The sequence below is a fragment of the Lissotriton vulgaris genome, chromosome 2_1, assembly GCF_964263255.1.
Source record: "Lissotriton vulgaris chromosome 2_1, aLisVul1.2, whole genome shotgun sequence".
Lineage (NCBI taxonomy): Eukaryota > Metazoa > Chordata > Amphibia > Caudata > Salamandridae > Lissotriton > Lissotriton vulgaris.
The window spans coordinates 232,695,452-232,709,809 of NC_141687.1; the positions used below are offsets into that span (position 1 = coordinate 232,695,452).

The window sequence follows — 14,358 nt, forward strand, 5'->3', positions numbered from 1 at the left end:
TGAAGGAGACAGAACAGACTCCTCAAGCAAAGTTAAACATCTGACTTTCACATCACCTGTTCTTTCTTTTTCTTTTCTTCCACTTGACGGAGTTGCTCAGAAGTCAGAACTATCTCCATGCGCTGCATGTCTCTCATCATCAGTCTCTGAGACTCCAAGAACTGGTCATTTGCTTTCTGCCAAGTGTGTTTCAACTGATTGTGTTGCTGTCGTTCCTGGTCTAAAAGGTGGCAAACTAAAAAGGGACAAACACAATTGATATATTTTAACAGAAACACTTATTGAAGGTTTAGCCATTTGCATACGGAAAATAGCTAGCATTGAAAGGGTCAGGAAAAGAAACACCCTACAGGTATGGCATACCCCTGGACATAAAATAATGATGAAGCTACACTAAAAACACAAATATTGGTTGTTGTAAGAAGCTGTAGAGAAACTATGTAAATGAAGAGAACATTTAAGTAAAAGTAGTTAATTGGAAAACTATTCGTAGATGTTTGGCTATTTTTCTGTAGACTTCAGGTGCCCTGTATCAAAGACACATAAAACTAAGAATAACTTAAGGCACAATAAATAAACACTTGCCTTTGTGAATTCTTAATATTCAGCATCAGGGAAGCCATATCATTTAACTTTTAAATTAGAATTAACCATTCTGACATGCTTGTAGGTAGTTCCAAGACATCAAGACTAGAAAAATATTGTGAGAGTCTGGTACAGCGTCACATTAGGCTTGACAATTTACCTGGACAGCCACGGTCAATTCTTTTTTTCAGACAATGTATAAGGTATCGACAGGACAGTGGGTGATTTTCAAATACATGAAAGGAGAAATAGGAACAACAATACCAACTGATCGTTACCATCCCTCTTTTTAGAAAACGAATGGGAAAGGTACGTTTATTTACATTTTGGGTATTTAACCTGCTTACGGCTAGAGCGGGAGACCTCAAAGCTGGGGAACCGGGTTCGAGTCTCTGCAATGACGCTCAACATCCTGTGATTCTGGGCAAATTACTTAATCTCCCCATGCCTAACAATAAATAAAATGAATGTGTTCTTCTGTAACGAAACTGGTGCTCATGTAAAGCGCTCTGATACCCGATGTCTCGGGTCTAGATCGCGCTATATAAAACTCTTTAAAAAAAAACAACAAAAAAAAACACATTCACAAAAAAAAGTCTACTATAATGCCCAAAGAATAATTTAAGTATAACCCACAATGATATGAAAAACTGAAAATAAGATACACACAGCAAGAACATTTCATCAGACTAAATTTACCTGCAAGAGTACAATTACTAACTGGTGAATCCACAATTTTGTAATCAGAACTCATGGCTGTATAGTTTCCTACAAGTTGTGCCTAGTGGGATCCAGAGAATACAAAATCTAGAATAAAATGTGTCAATCATCAGCACATATAGTATGTTCCTTTATATCAACACCGTCTGCTGAAAGGCAATTAAGCACCCAAGATAAATTCTAACTAAAGCACAATGTATTTACTGTGCCTCCTTGCACAAGATCCCAATTAATTTGAAGGAGAATCTAAATAGTGAGGCTGTATGATAGTTGAGAAAATTAATTAAAAATGTGGACTGTTCAGTATGCCATAAATTATTATGCCTGCTTGCAAATTCATGGTAGTATTCTTCCACTCCTCCATTTCTGTTAGGTGAGAGAGGCTTCCTAAAATTAGGATTTTTTTGGGGCATTCTGAACTTTTTGAGTCACTGAGTGATTCTGATTTCTGAGATAACAGTATTGATACCAACATTCTTATTTGCCAGCATATTCTGTTAAGTTATGTTACTTCGGAGCTGTGGAGCATCCGGACGGGGGAGGTGATGCTACGTTGTGTCATTGTATGCAAATGATGCCCTCTTCTATATTGTCTCTCCTCATGAGGCGGTACCTAGGCTGTTGAAGCTCCTGGAGAAATTTGGCGAATGTCCTGGACTACGTCTTAACAGGCAAAAGTCTTAGCTCTTTTCACTGCCTTGCCTTTGGAGCGACTTCCCTGCCTTGGATTACGCTGGGAAACAGGGCATTTTAGATACCTGCGTATACAGGTGGCACTTGAGGATTCTAACTCGCTACAACTTAATGTGACCAGCGTGACCAGAGTGGTCGAAGCTCTAAAGCAAGCTGCCTGGTGGCTGGATGATGGCGACAACTGGGAGAAAAGGCTGCTGAGGGGGAGACTCCAGTCGAACAGGCCCCCAATGGCATTGGAGGGTGCAGGAACCCCTGAAGACCTGCCCTACATAGTCAAACAGACTGTGAGCATCTGGCAGTTATTTGTGGAGTGCATACTGAGGCACGCCCGTTTCATCAGGAACTTATTGTATGGATTCTCACACCAGTGCGGAAAATGATGGACAATATGTCATTCCAGGTGTGGAGGAAGGGGGGGGGGGTGTAAAGTCTAGTACCCAGGCGAACCCATCGGTTCTTGCAAAATCCCCTGCCCCATCAGACAAAATTGGACTTCCATCATTCTCAATATTAAGATCCACTCAAGGTCGATCCCCTGGAGGGATTACCCACCCCGAAACAGAGGAGCCCAAAACCATGGTGGTTGATTGGGCATGGCTGTCAGCGGCCCTGGACTGGGCAAACCACAATTGAACTGGCGCTCAACCCAGCCTCTCAGTAGGTTCGTGGAACATTATAAATAAGCCTTACCACGAAATTTCAATTACCAGATGTGATAACGTTTTGAAAATATCACAAGGTTATACTATTGCAGGAAACAAGGTCCCTGGCTAGCCTCCCAATAGAGGGATACTTGGAATATAGAACTCCGGCCCAGAGGTTGCACAGCGGCGGCCTTTCATTCTACGTAGGACCCAAGCTAAACGCTAATATTGTTCAACTGACATTCGAGGAAGACTGTATTTCCCGTATAAGGATTGGTAACTCCAAACAGACTGAACAACTGCCCTTGATTAATGTTGATATCTCACCAAGCACCAGAAAAAAAAAATCTAAATTTAACCACTTGATCCAGTTTTTTGTAATCTACCAAGTAATCATGGAAGAACAGCCGGTTTAATATCTGGCGACTATAATACAAACCTTTTTCAAGAACTTTCCGAAGAGTACAATGCACCCGGGCCAGATAACTTAGAATAAACAACGCCTACTGGTAACAATTATAGCAAACTTGGCTGAGTGCCGATTGTCCCGGAGGGCTGACGGGCTAGCGGGCGCCATCTTAGGAGGGACAGTGGTGATTCTAGGGCTAGCGCACCACTCATCGCGCTCCCAGCCCTTGAAAAGAGACGCCCCAGGCGAACGCGCAGCGGATGCTTGAAACCCAGTGGCAGTGGGTTTGAGGCTGCTGCGGTCGCGTGTGGGCTTGCCTCGTCATTTTAATTCTTGCAGTATTTTAAAATTGTTTTTCTTGTTCCTACCTTGCTGCTGCCTGTCCTCCTTGCTCTTCTCCCGCTCCCCTAGCCCCGGTCCGGCACGGCTGAGTGCCGATTGTCCCGGAGGGCTGACAGGGTAGCGGGCGCCATCTTAGGAGAGACAGTGGTGATTCTAGGGCTAGCGCACCACTCATCGCGCTCCCAGCCCTTGAGAAGAGACGCCCCATGCGAACGCGCAGCGGATGCGCGGCGGCACGCCAACGGCAAGCCCGTCCGCGGCCGGCCTGGGCAAGGGGCACCCCATTATGCCCAATTTTTAACCTACCCCTCTGAGGAACTTTAGTTTTATCAAGGCCCTTGGACCCTTAGCCCTAAAACCACTGCCAAAATTGCTAAACTAGGCCTTATCCGGCCTCACTCCTCTTCCCTCTCCCCACCCGTCCTCCCTCCTCCACCACCCCCACTCCTTCCCTCCCCAGAACCCCCCCATCCCGTCATCCAGACCAGCGTCCACTATTTCGGCCTTCCTCTTAAACACAAGATCGGCAGTCAAGCACCACCTTGAACTTTTTTTGTTCCTTGACTCCCACAAACCTGATCTTTTGTTTTTGACAGAAACTTGGTTCTGCTCAGACTCTCTCCCAAATGTCCTTGCAGCCCTACCTTCCTCCTACTATGTCCTGCAGGCCGATCGGCCGACAGGCAAGGCAGGCGGAGGAGTCGCCCTGATTGTCCGTTCGGATCTTCATTTCCAAATACTTTCTTCCCCGACCATCACGGCAGTCGACTGTTTAGTGATGCGATCTGCTCCTTCAAAATTCCCATCACTTGTGTTCTTGCTTACCGCCCCCCCCCCATTCCACCCCCCCACTTCACTGCTGAGTTTCAGGAACTGCTTGCCACATTAGCAGTTAACAACTCCTCCGTTCTAGTACTTGGTGATTTTAACTTCTGGCCATCCGATCCCGCGGAAGACGCGGTATCTAAAGACTTCACGGATCTCTCCACAGTTTAAATTTTATTTCACACGTGCTCACCCCCACCCATATCAAGGGGCAAACCCTGGACCAAATCTGGTCAATAAATATTCCGGTCACATCCCTAATCATCACGCCCTGTCTTTGGTCCGACCACTTTCTGATTTCATTTTTTCTAGACCTCCGCCTGATCAAACGCCCTCCCTTCCCCAAAAATTCCTGGGCTCGTAATTGGAATAAGGTCGACATTCCCTCCCTTTGCTCCTCTCTTCAAGACTCCAACCCTGCCTTAGAGGAGCTCTCCCCTTCATCCCAGCTAGCTGCCATCAACGCTTGGCTCTCTAGGACATGCAACCAAGTGTCCCCCCTGAAACTTGTCACGGTTAAACGCGCTCATAACGCCAACAAATGGTTTACTGATGACCTCAAGGGAAAGAAATTAGCTGTGCGTCAGGCCGAACGCGCCTATTGCCCAACATTGAAACCCCACTACTCCCTCGTGCTTACCATATACAAAAAGGCAATTCTCCTGGCTAAGACCAACTATTTTTCGGACAAAATACTCTCGGCCGAGGGAAATTTTTTCCACTGTCCACGAGTTGGCCTTATCAGATAGAACTTCCCTCAAACCTCCCCCTTCTCAATCCCTCTGTGATTCTTTAAACAATTGTTTCATTGAGAAAATTGCAGCCATCAAGGCTAACATACCTCCACCTTCCTCCTCCCCCCCCTGCCTCTGAACCTACACCCAACAGGCTCTATCTAGACCATATACCTCCTCTGACCAGGGAAACTCTATTTTCCATGTTGGTCCGGGTTAAATCTGGTTACCCCTCGGATGTCTGCCCAGCCTTTGTTCTGAGAGAGATCTTTTTAGCTCACCCGTGTCGAGGCAGCCGGCATCAGGGGGCCCCCTTTGGCTTGGCTCACTTCCTTCCTGAAAGATCGTACACAGGCTGTTCATCTAGCAGATTTCTCTGCCCCTCCACGCAAGGTGCAGTGCGGTGTCCCTCAGGGTTCTTCCCTTTCCCCCCTTTTATTTAACTTGTACATTTTCCCCCTCATTTTTGCTTTACAGCAACTGGAGGTCACAGTCTTCAACTATGCAGATGACCTTTAGTTGATCTTCAAGCTTTCCCACTCACCTGAGTCCACCCACAATTTTCAATCGGTTATCATTTTCATCAGGGACTGGATGAATTTCAACCACCTTAAACTCAATCCAGATAAAACTGAGGTGGTTCTCACAGGTGGCACATCCAGTCCCTGGACCCCCACGTTTTAGCCCCCCTCACTTGGTTCCTCCTCTACCCTCTCACTCAGTTAAAACCCTTGGGATCATGCTGAACCAACATCTTACCCTGCACTCCCAGATCAGTTTGGTGGTATCATCTTGTTTCTTTACCCTTCGCACCATTAGGAAAATTTCCAGATTCTTTTCCCCCTCTGCCTTAAAACTCATTCTGATGGCAATGGTGTTATCTCGCTTAGATTACGGTAACATCCTGTATAATAGTATCCCGGCCTATGCCCTTCGACGCCTTCAGTTGGTCCAGAACCTAGCCGTCCGCCTCATTCATGGTCTCCCTAAATTACACCACGCCACCCCTTTACTAAAGGACTTGCATTGGCTGCCCATTAGAGAGCGGGCCCTCTTCAAACTTGGCTGCACCATGTTTCAGGACCGAGCCGGAACTGCACCAGTTTTTTTAAATTCCAAAATCAAAAACTACATTCCGGTCAGAGAACTCCGTTCCTCCACCCAGTCTCTCCTTTCTGTACCACGCTTCAGAAAAAAAATGGATGGGAGGGATGAAATTCGCTGTACTTGGTCCCACTTTCTGCAATTCCCTTCCCCCGCCATCAGATCTATTCCCTTGTACTCTGACTTCCGCAAGGCGCTCAAAACTCATCTTTTCCTGCAAGCCTTCCCGTTTTAACCTCCTGCACCCCTTTCATTAGGTTCAACTGCATCCTCAGCGCCAAGAAACCGCTAGGTATATGTGCGCTTAATAAATGCTTTTTAAATTCAAATTCAAATTCATATACTGGAGAAGTACGGTAACAAAAAACAAATTTGAAATGGCGGCCGCCATGGACATAGTGGAGAATGCAGGTTAGCAGTCCGTCTTTGGTGTTGATCGTAGATTACTAAAGTTTTGGTAATAAACCGGGAGCAGGCAGGCGAGAACTAATGCATGCAAGGAGACGTTTGAGCAGAGCAACGTGAAACAGTATGTAGAGTGGACAATAGGTGGTGTATGGTAGTTTGTAGCTTTCTAGAAAGCAGTGTTAAGTACATTTCCGGGATCATGTTTTCAGGTTGTCACGGGTTCTCAAGAGGCACAATTACGGTAGACGGTTTTGTGAGACCACACAAGTAAGAAAAGCAGATGATCATGCGTTGAGAGAAATGCGTAAAACATATAGTAATTTCAAGCTGTGATGTAAACTTTGTTTATCGTTTGTTGAACGCGAGACATTGACATACGGTAACCATGAGTCTGTACAATAATTACAAAGTAAGTGGAGGGGTGGGTACATGGATTAGCGCCATCAGTGGACAATATTTACCACAGGGAACTGTGGCATTTTCTGATAAGTGTGGCTAAACCTTCAGGAGCATTGTGAAAAAAACAAGCATGGCAGTAACCAGCACTAAGTGATGGAAAACAACAAGCACAACTCACATGATGAAGTTATTGTGTCATGGATATCATCACATGTTTCAGACAGTGGGCAGGAGCAGCAGTGCTGCATAGACCAGGCTGGCAGTGATGACTGGCATGTAAGGAGGGTGGTGAGGAAGGAGGAAAAAAAGATAAAAGTGCTGCTTTCATGTTAAATGAAAGCAGCTCCAGGATTGGTGGGAGTGGCCTCTCTCACTGCTCCTGAGGGCAGTGGAGCCCTATGCTGTCTCTAACTCATCTGACTAAGACAGTTGAGTTAGAGAGGTCTAAACAACGCATATTTGGCTGGCCGCCGCAAGACGGCCAGCCAAAAAGACATGCGCGCTTTAAACCTAAGTGCCCTGCCTGCCATCACTCCTGACAGCAGCAGAAAGCCTGCCTCGCATCCTGATGCTCGGCTTGGGGTTTAGAAAAATAAAATGGTAATTTATTGCAATTTTTATTTTTCTATCCCTGGGGGCAACGCTCCTTCGCCTTAACGGAGGAGCCTCCCCAGAAGGCTTGCTCTGATGTGTTTGTTTTTAGACAAAATGTCCAAAGCAGAAACTTGGACATACCATTTGCTGGCAAATCACCATTTGGTAGACGTGCAGTTAAAAATATTAAAAACAAACACTTCAGAAGAGACGAACGGAACAGAATACATGCGTCACCCATGCGTGCTGACATCAGTTCCTTTCTTTTCGCTCATCCATACTAATATAATAAAGAGAGAGCCCAAACCTTTGAGGCGGGTAATCTCAGTAACCACAGCACCAATCACAACACCCAATAGAGCGTTGGAAAGAGCAGTTGCAGCAGAAGGACATAGGCTATGCAGACGCCCACCATATACATTTAAAAGGTAAAAGAACCGTGCCAGCAAAGTAGTCCCTTGTGGGCGTGTCTGCGTTGTGCTGTGGGCGTGACAAACGCTGGGGGCGTGTGGTACGTTCCGCCCTTCATGCCATGTCTCATATCGTGTGCTAATCCCACCCTGCTCCCTTTAAATACCCCTGCACCCCATAATCATAACCCACCCTTACTCTTTAAAATTCCCAACACCCTTAAACACTAACCTATCTTAACCCTATAAATATACCCTGTACCTCAAAACCCAAACCTATCCCTAAACCCTAAAAATACCCCTGTACCCCAAAACCCAAACCTACCCCTGAACCCTATAAATACCCCTGTATTCCAAAACCTAGCCTTGAACCCTAAAAATACCACTGTACCCCCAAACCTACCCCTGAACCCTAAAATACCCCTGTACCCCAAAACCCAAACCTGGCCCTGAACCCTAATACCCCTGTACCCCAAAACCTAGCCCTGAACCCTAAAAATAACCCTGTATCCCAAACCTAACCCTGAACCCTAAAATACCCCTGTACCCCAAACCTAGCCCTGAACCCTAAAAATACCCCTGTACCCCCAAACCTAGCCCTGAACCCTAAAAATACCTTGATACCCCATAACCCAAACCTAGCCCTGAACCCTAAAAATACCCCTGTACCCCAAAACCCATACTCATCCATAAACCTACCCCTGTACCCCATAACCCAAAACTATATCTGAACCCTCAAAACACCCAAACACCCCAAAACATACCTCAGTACCCCAAAACATATACCCCTATACCCATACTTACATTATCCAAACATTTAAAAAAAAAACATGCTTTTACAACGAATTTCGTTACAGCGAATTTCGTTGTAAATGTATGCATGGTAAAAGCATATAAAATGTAATGCCATGCGTTATAATGGCATTGCGGAGTCATGGTACTTTCGTAATGAAAGTATGCGGAGTGATGGTATGTGGAAAGAAAGTTGCGGAATAATGGGTGTTTACCCTCCCCGATAAGTACATTGGTGGCACGGCGGCCCACATCTCCAGCAACATACTCATATTTTTTCACCACCCATTTGAAAAATGCACAGGTCTCTCTCATTGATGGCCAGCACTGACTTACACTTTTAGACACACCTCCCGCCACAAGTTCTAGAAATGCGAACTTTAGAGCTGGGGAGCTACTTTTGAATCTCGGCATCAGCTCAACATCCTGTGATTCCAAGCAAATCGCTTTGTCTCCCCGTGCCTACCACAAAGGAATGTGTTCTTCTGTAATGTAAATTGTGCTCATGCCATATTGTCGAGTTTGCGGTATATAATATTGCAAGGAAAAATAAAGTACGGGAAACTAGAGTTCAAACACTACTGAACGTGCACTCTTAAAGTGCATCAGCGGTGCACTGTGAATCAGAGCATTTCACAGGCCAGTCACAGATAAGAAATGCTATCAAAACGAAATCCTACAAAACAATATACTACTGGCCGGCAGCAATTCATACCCGGACAACGTCGGGACGTGCTGCTAGTGAATGATAAAAGGGGTCTGTATCATATTTTTGGCCTGGCAGGATTGCATGAGAATGAGAGCAACAAATGTGGTGAACAACTACCCACAAATAGCAGCACTGAACAATGCTGGAAACATACATATATAAATGAAAACTTCATGTTATGAATCGAGCTGAAGGTCAACCCTTGTACATTGTTTGATATTTTTCTTTTGCAGAATTGCCCCTGAAGCAGGGACCCAAATCCCGAAATGCATTGGGCTTGAAAAGTAAGATTGTTTTAATGTATCATTGCCAATATTTGAAGCACTTAAAAAGAATGTATTAACAATATGGTTCTGGATTGTATGTAAATTAAGGATTGTTCATGGATTACAACAAGAAGTAGAAAGAAAAAAATAATCAGAGAATAAATATTGTCATCCAGCATGGTGACATTGATGGAAAGTGTTCAGCTTGTGCATTATATAATAGTGGACAGTGCACACTGTAATCAGGTTTAATTACTGGGCATTTGCATTGTTATTTTGAGTATGAAGGTTTGACAGCATACATTTCAGTGTAGCACCATAGGATAAAAACCACATACATTGCTGATAAACCAACAGGCAGGAGTGCACTACACACTCATACCCACTTGGGATAAGGCAGCCCATTGGGCTTCTGGGACTGCAGGTAAGGTCCCTCCCACCATATCCCATTGTGTAGGAGTGTAGCAACCTACTCAACAGTGTGTGTTAACTGCCTTTAAGGCATGGCTGGCAGAAAAGAATATAACCTTGTCATATGCATCTACCCAATCTGACTCACTGACAGGGGGGGGTCGGAAAGGATTTAGGGTTTACTCCATTGGTGGACACCTGTGCCTTTTGACTTTTAGGGGTTGGATGTTGTGCTAAGAAGTCTGGATCTCTAGGTGCAGGCCTATGGCAACCTGTCAGTTGACTAGGGAGCCAGAACACTGTTTAGCCCAAGTGCTCAGCCAAGTTTCAGTGAGGGCTTCATTGAAGGGCAAACGCGGTTTGGTCAGTGCTTGGCCAAGCTGTAGAACCTTTGTCAATATATTTATCTTTACCACCACAATAAGGAGGTGGAAGTTGAGGATCTCAGCAGTCCTCCTGGTCTCTGTAGCAAAATAAGTCATTTTCTCTGCTGCTTTCCTAGGGGGGAAACCAATCCAGTGTTGGGTGAAGTGTCTCGCCCATTGGCACTGTGTAGGTCCAATTACCGGTTATCATAGGGGGTGAGGCAAACTCTTTCCCACTTCCACCTCGGTCTTGTCCGCAAGGCTGGCCCTGGGCAAATGCTGATGTAATCACTGTGCATGACTGCGCGGCAGTGGAATTAATCAAGTCAGATGGATTCAATAGAGACTGCAGCAAATAAAGACTGGTGGAAACGACAGACTGGGAGTCGAACATCAGAATGGGTTGCGGTTCTTCTTCCGGCTCCAATGGCATTAGTTCCAGTGTAAACACTTTGTTGTTAAGAAACCCGAAGCATGCTCAAGGGCCCAAATGGTGCCAAGGGTGAAACTTCTGGGCGGGTACCAGACCGGAAGTGCCTGTGGATCCTTGGGGCCTTACAACACACTAAAGGGAATTGAAAGCATGACAAAGATACGCAGCATGGCCTCATGAAAGGCCTCAACCTGCTGAGACTGTGCCAATGGACCCAGGAACTCAAAATGCGTCGGGCCAGGGATTGATTTGCCTCCTGATTGGAACATGAGTGAGACCTTAAGTCACCCTGGCACCTTCTCTGTAGAACGAGAGTGGTGGAAAGGGCCACTTAAACTTCTTAAGTTTGTTTGTTGACTTACCCGAAGACTTTGACCACGAAGATCTGTCGAGGGGTATGACTTTGGGAGCAGGTCCTCGCTTTAGAGTTCGACCAGGAGCGGGACCATCTGTTGCTTCACTACGTAGAGTTTCGCAATATGGGCTCAGATGGCTTTAGGGTTTATCTGGGGGACAGTTATAAAAGGCCTTTGAGTCGTGTGATGAAACCAAGCACATTGTGGGGATGTGTCACAGACATCTGTTGGCGACAGTCCCTACAAACCCTGTTTTAGGCGGTGACATCCAATGCACACTGGAAAACCTATTTGGAAAAAATATCTTGACAGAGTGAAGGAAGGAGTGAATTTATGCATCTATATCTGAACTAGCAGCCCGTCCCGACGTTGTCAGAGTATGAATTGCTGCCGGCCAGTAGTATATTGTTTTGTAGGATTTCGTTTTGATAGCATTTCTTATCTGTGACAGGCCTTTGAAATGCTCCGATTCACAGTGCACTGCTGATGCACTTAAGAGTGCGCGTTCAGTAGTGTGTGAACTCGAGTTTCCCTTACTTTATTTTTCCTTGCAATATTATATACCGAGAACTCGGCAACATGGCATGAGCACAATTTACATTACAGAAGAACACATTCCTTTGTGGTAGGCACGGGGAGACAAAGCGATTTGCCTGGAATCACAGGATGTTGAGCTGATGCAGAGATTCGAAAGTAGCTCCCCAGCTCTAAAGTTCGCAATTCTAGAACTTGTGGCGGGAGGTGTGTCTAAAAGTGTATGTCAGTGCTGGGCATCAATGAGAGAGACCTGTGCATTTTTCAAATGGTGAAAAAAATAGGAGTATGTTGCTGCAGATGTGGTCCGCCGTGCCACCAATGTACTTATCGGGGAGGGTAAACATCCATTATTCCGCAACTTTCTTTCCACATACCATCACTCCGCATACTTTCATTACGAAAGTACCATGACTCCGCAATGCCATTATAACGCATGGCATTAAATTTTATATGCTTTTACCACGCATACATTTACAACAAAATTCGTTGTAAAAGCATGTTTTTTTAAAATGTTTGGATAAGATAAGTATGGGTATATGGGTATATGTTTTGGGGTACTGAGGTATATGTTTTGGGGTGTTTGGGTGTTTTAAGGGTTCAGATATAGTTTTGGGTTTTGGTGTACAGGGGTATTTTTAGGGTTCAGGGCTAGGTTTGGGTTTTGGGGTACAGGGGTATTTTAAGGTTCAGGTTTAGGTTTTGGGGTACAGGGTTATTTTTAGGGTTCAGGGCTAGGTTTGGGTTTTGGGGTACAGGGTTATTTTAAGGGTTCAGGGCTAGGTTTGGGTTTTGGGGTACAGGGGTATTTTAGGGTTCAGGGGTAGGTTTGAGTTTTGGGGTACAGTGGTATTTATAGGGTTCAGGGCTAGGTTTTGGGGTACAGCGGTATTTTTTAGGGTTCAGGGGTAGGTTTGGGTTTTGAGGTACAGGGCTATTTATAGGGTTCAGGGGTAGGTTTGGGTTTTGGGGTACAGGAGTATTTTTAGAGTTTAGGGATAGGTTTGGGTTTTGGGGTACAGGGTATATTTATAGGGTTAAGATGGGTTAGTGTTTAAGGGTGTTGGGGTATTTTAAGGAGTACGGGTGGGTTATGATTATGGGGTGCAGGGGTATTTAAAGGGAGCAGGGTGGGATTAGCACACGATATGAGACATGGCATGAAGGGCGGAACGTACCACACGCCCCCAGCGTTTGTCACGCCCCCAGCACACGCCTACAGCACAACGCAGACACGCCCACAAGGGACTACTTTGCTGGCACGGTATTTTACCTTTTAAAGGTATATGGTGGGCGTCTGCATAGCCTATGTCCTTCTGCTGCAACTGCCCTTTCCAACACTGTATTGGGTGTTGTGATCGGTGCTGTGGTTCCAGAGATTACCCGCCTCAAAGGTTTGGGCTCTCTCTTTATTATATTAGTATGGATGAGCGGAAAGAAAGGAACTGATGTCAGCAGGCATGGGTGACGCATGTATTCTGGTCTGTTCGTCTCTTCTGAAGTGTCTGTTTTAATATTCGTAAGTGCACGTCTCCCAAATGGTGATTTGCCAGAAAATTGTATGTCCAAGTTTCTGCTTTGGACATTTGGTCTAAAAACAAACATCAGAGCAAGCCTTCTGGGGAGGCTCCTCCTTAAAGGCAAAGGAGCGTTGCCCCCAGGGATAGAAATATAAAAATTGCAATAAATTACCATTTTATTTTTCTAAACCCCAAGTCGAGCATCAGGATGCGAGACAGGCTTTCTGCTGCTGTCAGGAGTGATGGCAGGCAGGGCACTTAGGTTTAAAGCGCGCATGTCTTTTTGGCCAGCCGTCTTGCGGCGGCCAGCCAGACATGCGTTGTTTAGACCTCTCTAACTCAACTGTCTTAGTCAGATGAGTTAGAGACAGCATAGGGCTCCACTGCCCTCAGGAGCAGTGAGAGAGGCCACTCCCACCAATCCTGGAGCTGCTTTCATTTAACATAAAAGCAGCACTTTTATTTTTTTCCTTCTTCCTCACGACCCTCCTCATCACTGCCAGCCTAGTCTATGCAGCACTGCTGCTCCTGCCCACTGTCTGAAACATGTGATGATATCCATGACACAATAACTTGCTGATAAGGAAACCCTCTAACTGTCCAAAGATCACATCGGCTCCACTTGTTTGTCCTCTGGAATGCGAACCAGAAAAGCTGCTAACTCGTTTGTGTTCCTGGTTAGGTGCGATCAATAAATATTTTGCATGCTATATTTATCTGTCACACCTAACCAGGATCACAAGCAAGTTAGCAGCCATGGCTTATTTTGCTGCCCTAGTGAAAACCATGTTCCTATTACTATCCTGACATCTATCCTTCCTAACCTGGAGTGCAGTGCACAGGGAGGTATACTTCAAACATATCCTTTGTATTACTTGCATGACTACTAAGCTCTCTCACGTTTGTCCCACAACTCGTATGGAAATGTTATCCGAAAAATTATACTTTAGCAAGCCATTGTACTACTGGCTGATACAATGGTTTGCGCAACCTTAAAGCCCTACTCCCATATGTAAACCGCAAAGGGAATTAATCGGATAGCACTGCGGAAGGGAACTCAGAAATCACACAGAAAGCAATTCGTTTTTTTCTTGGTAAAGAA

General features: G+C 45.4%; 1 protein-coding gene across 1 annotated transcript in view; it reads right to left on the bottom strand.

Annotated features, from left to right (window-relative positions):
- The window catches only part of RABEP1 (rabaptin, RAB GTPase binding effector protein 1), an 899,286-nt gene that overhangs the window by 585,033 nt on the left and 299,895 nt on the right, over window positions 1-14,358 (bottom strand). Inside the window, exon 7 of the mRNA XM_086954813.1 lies at window positions 57-235. Coding sequence (XP_086810939.1) covers window positions 57-235 — 179 coding nt within the window. The remainder of the gene's footprint in view (window positions 1-56; window positions 236-14,358) is intronic.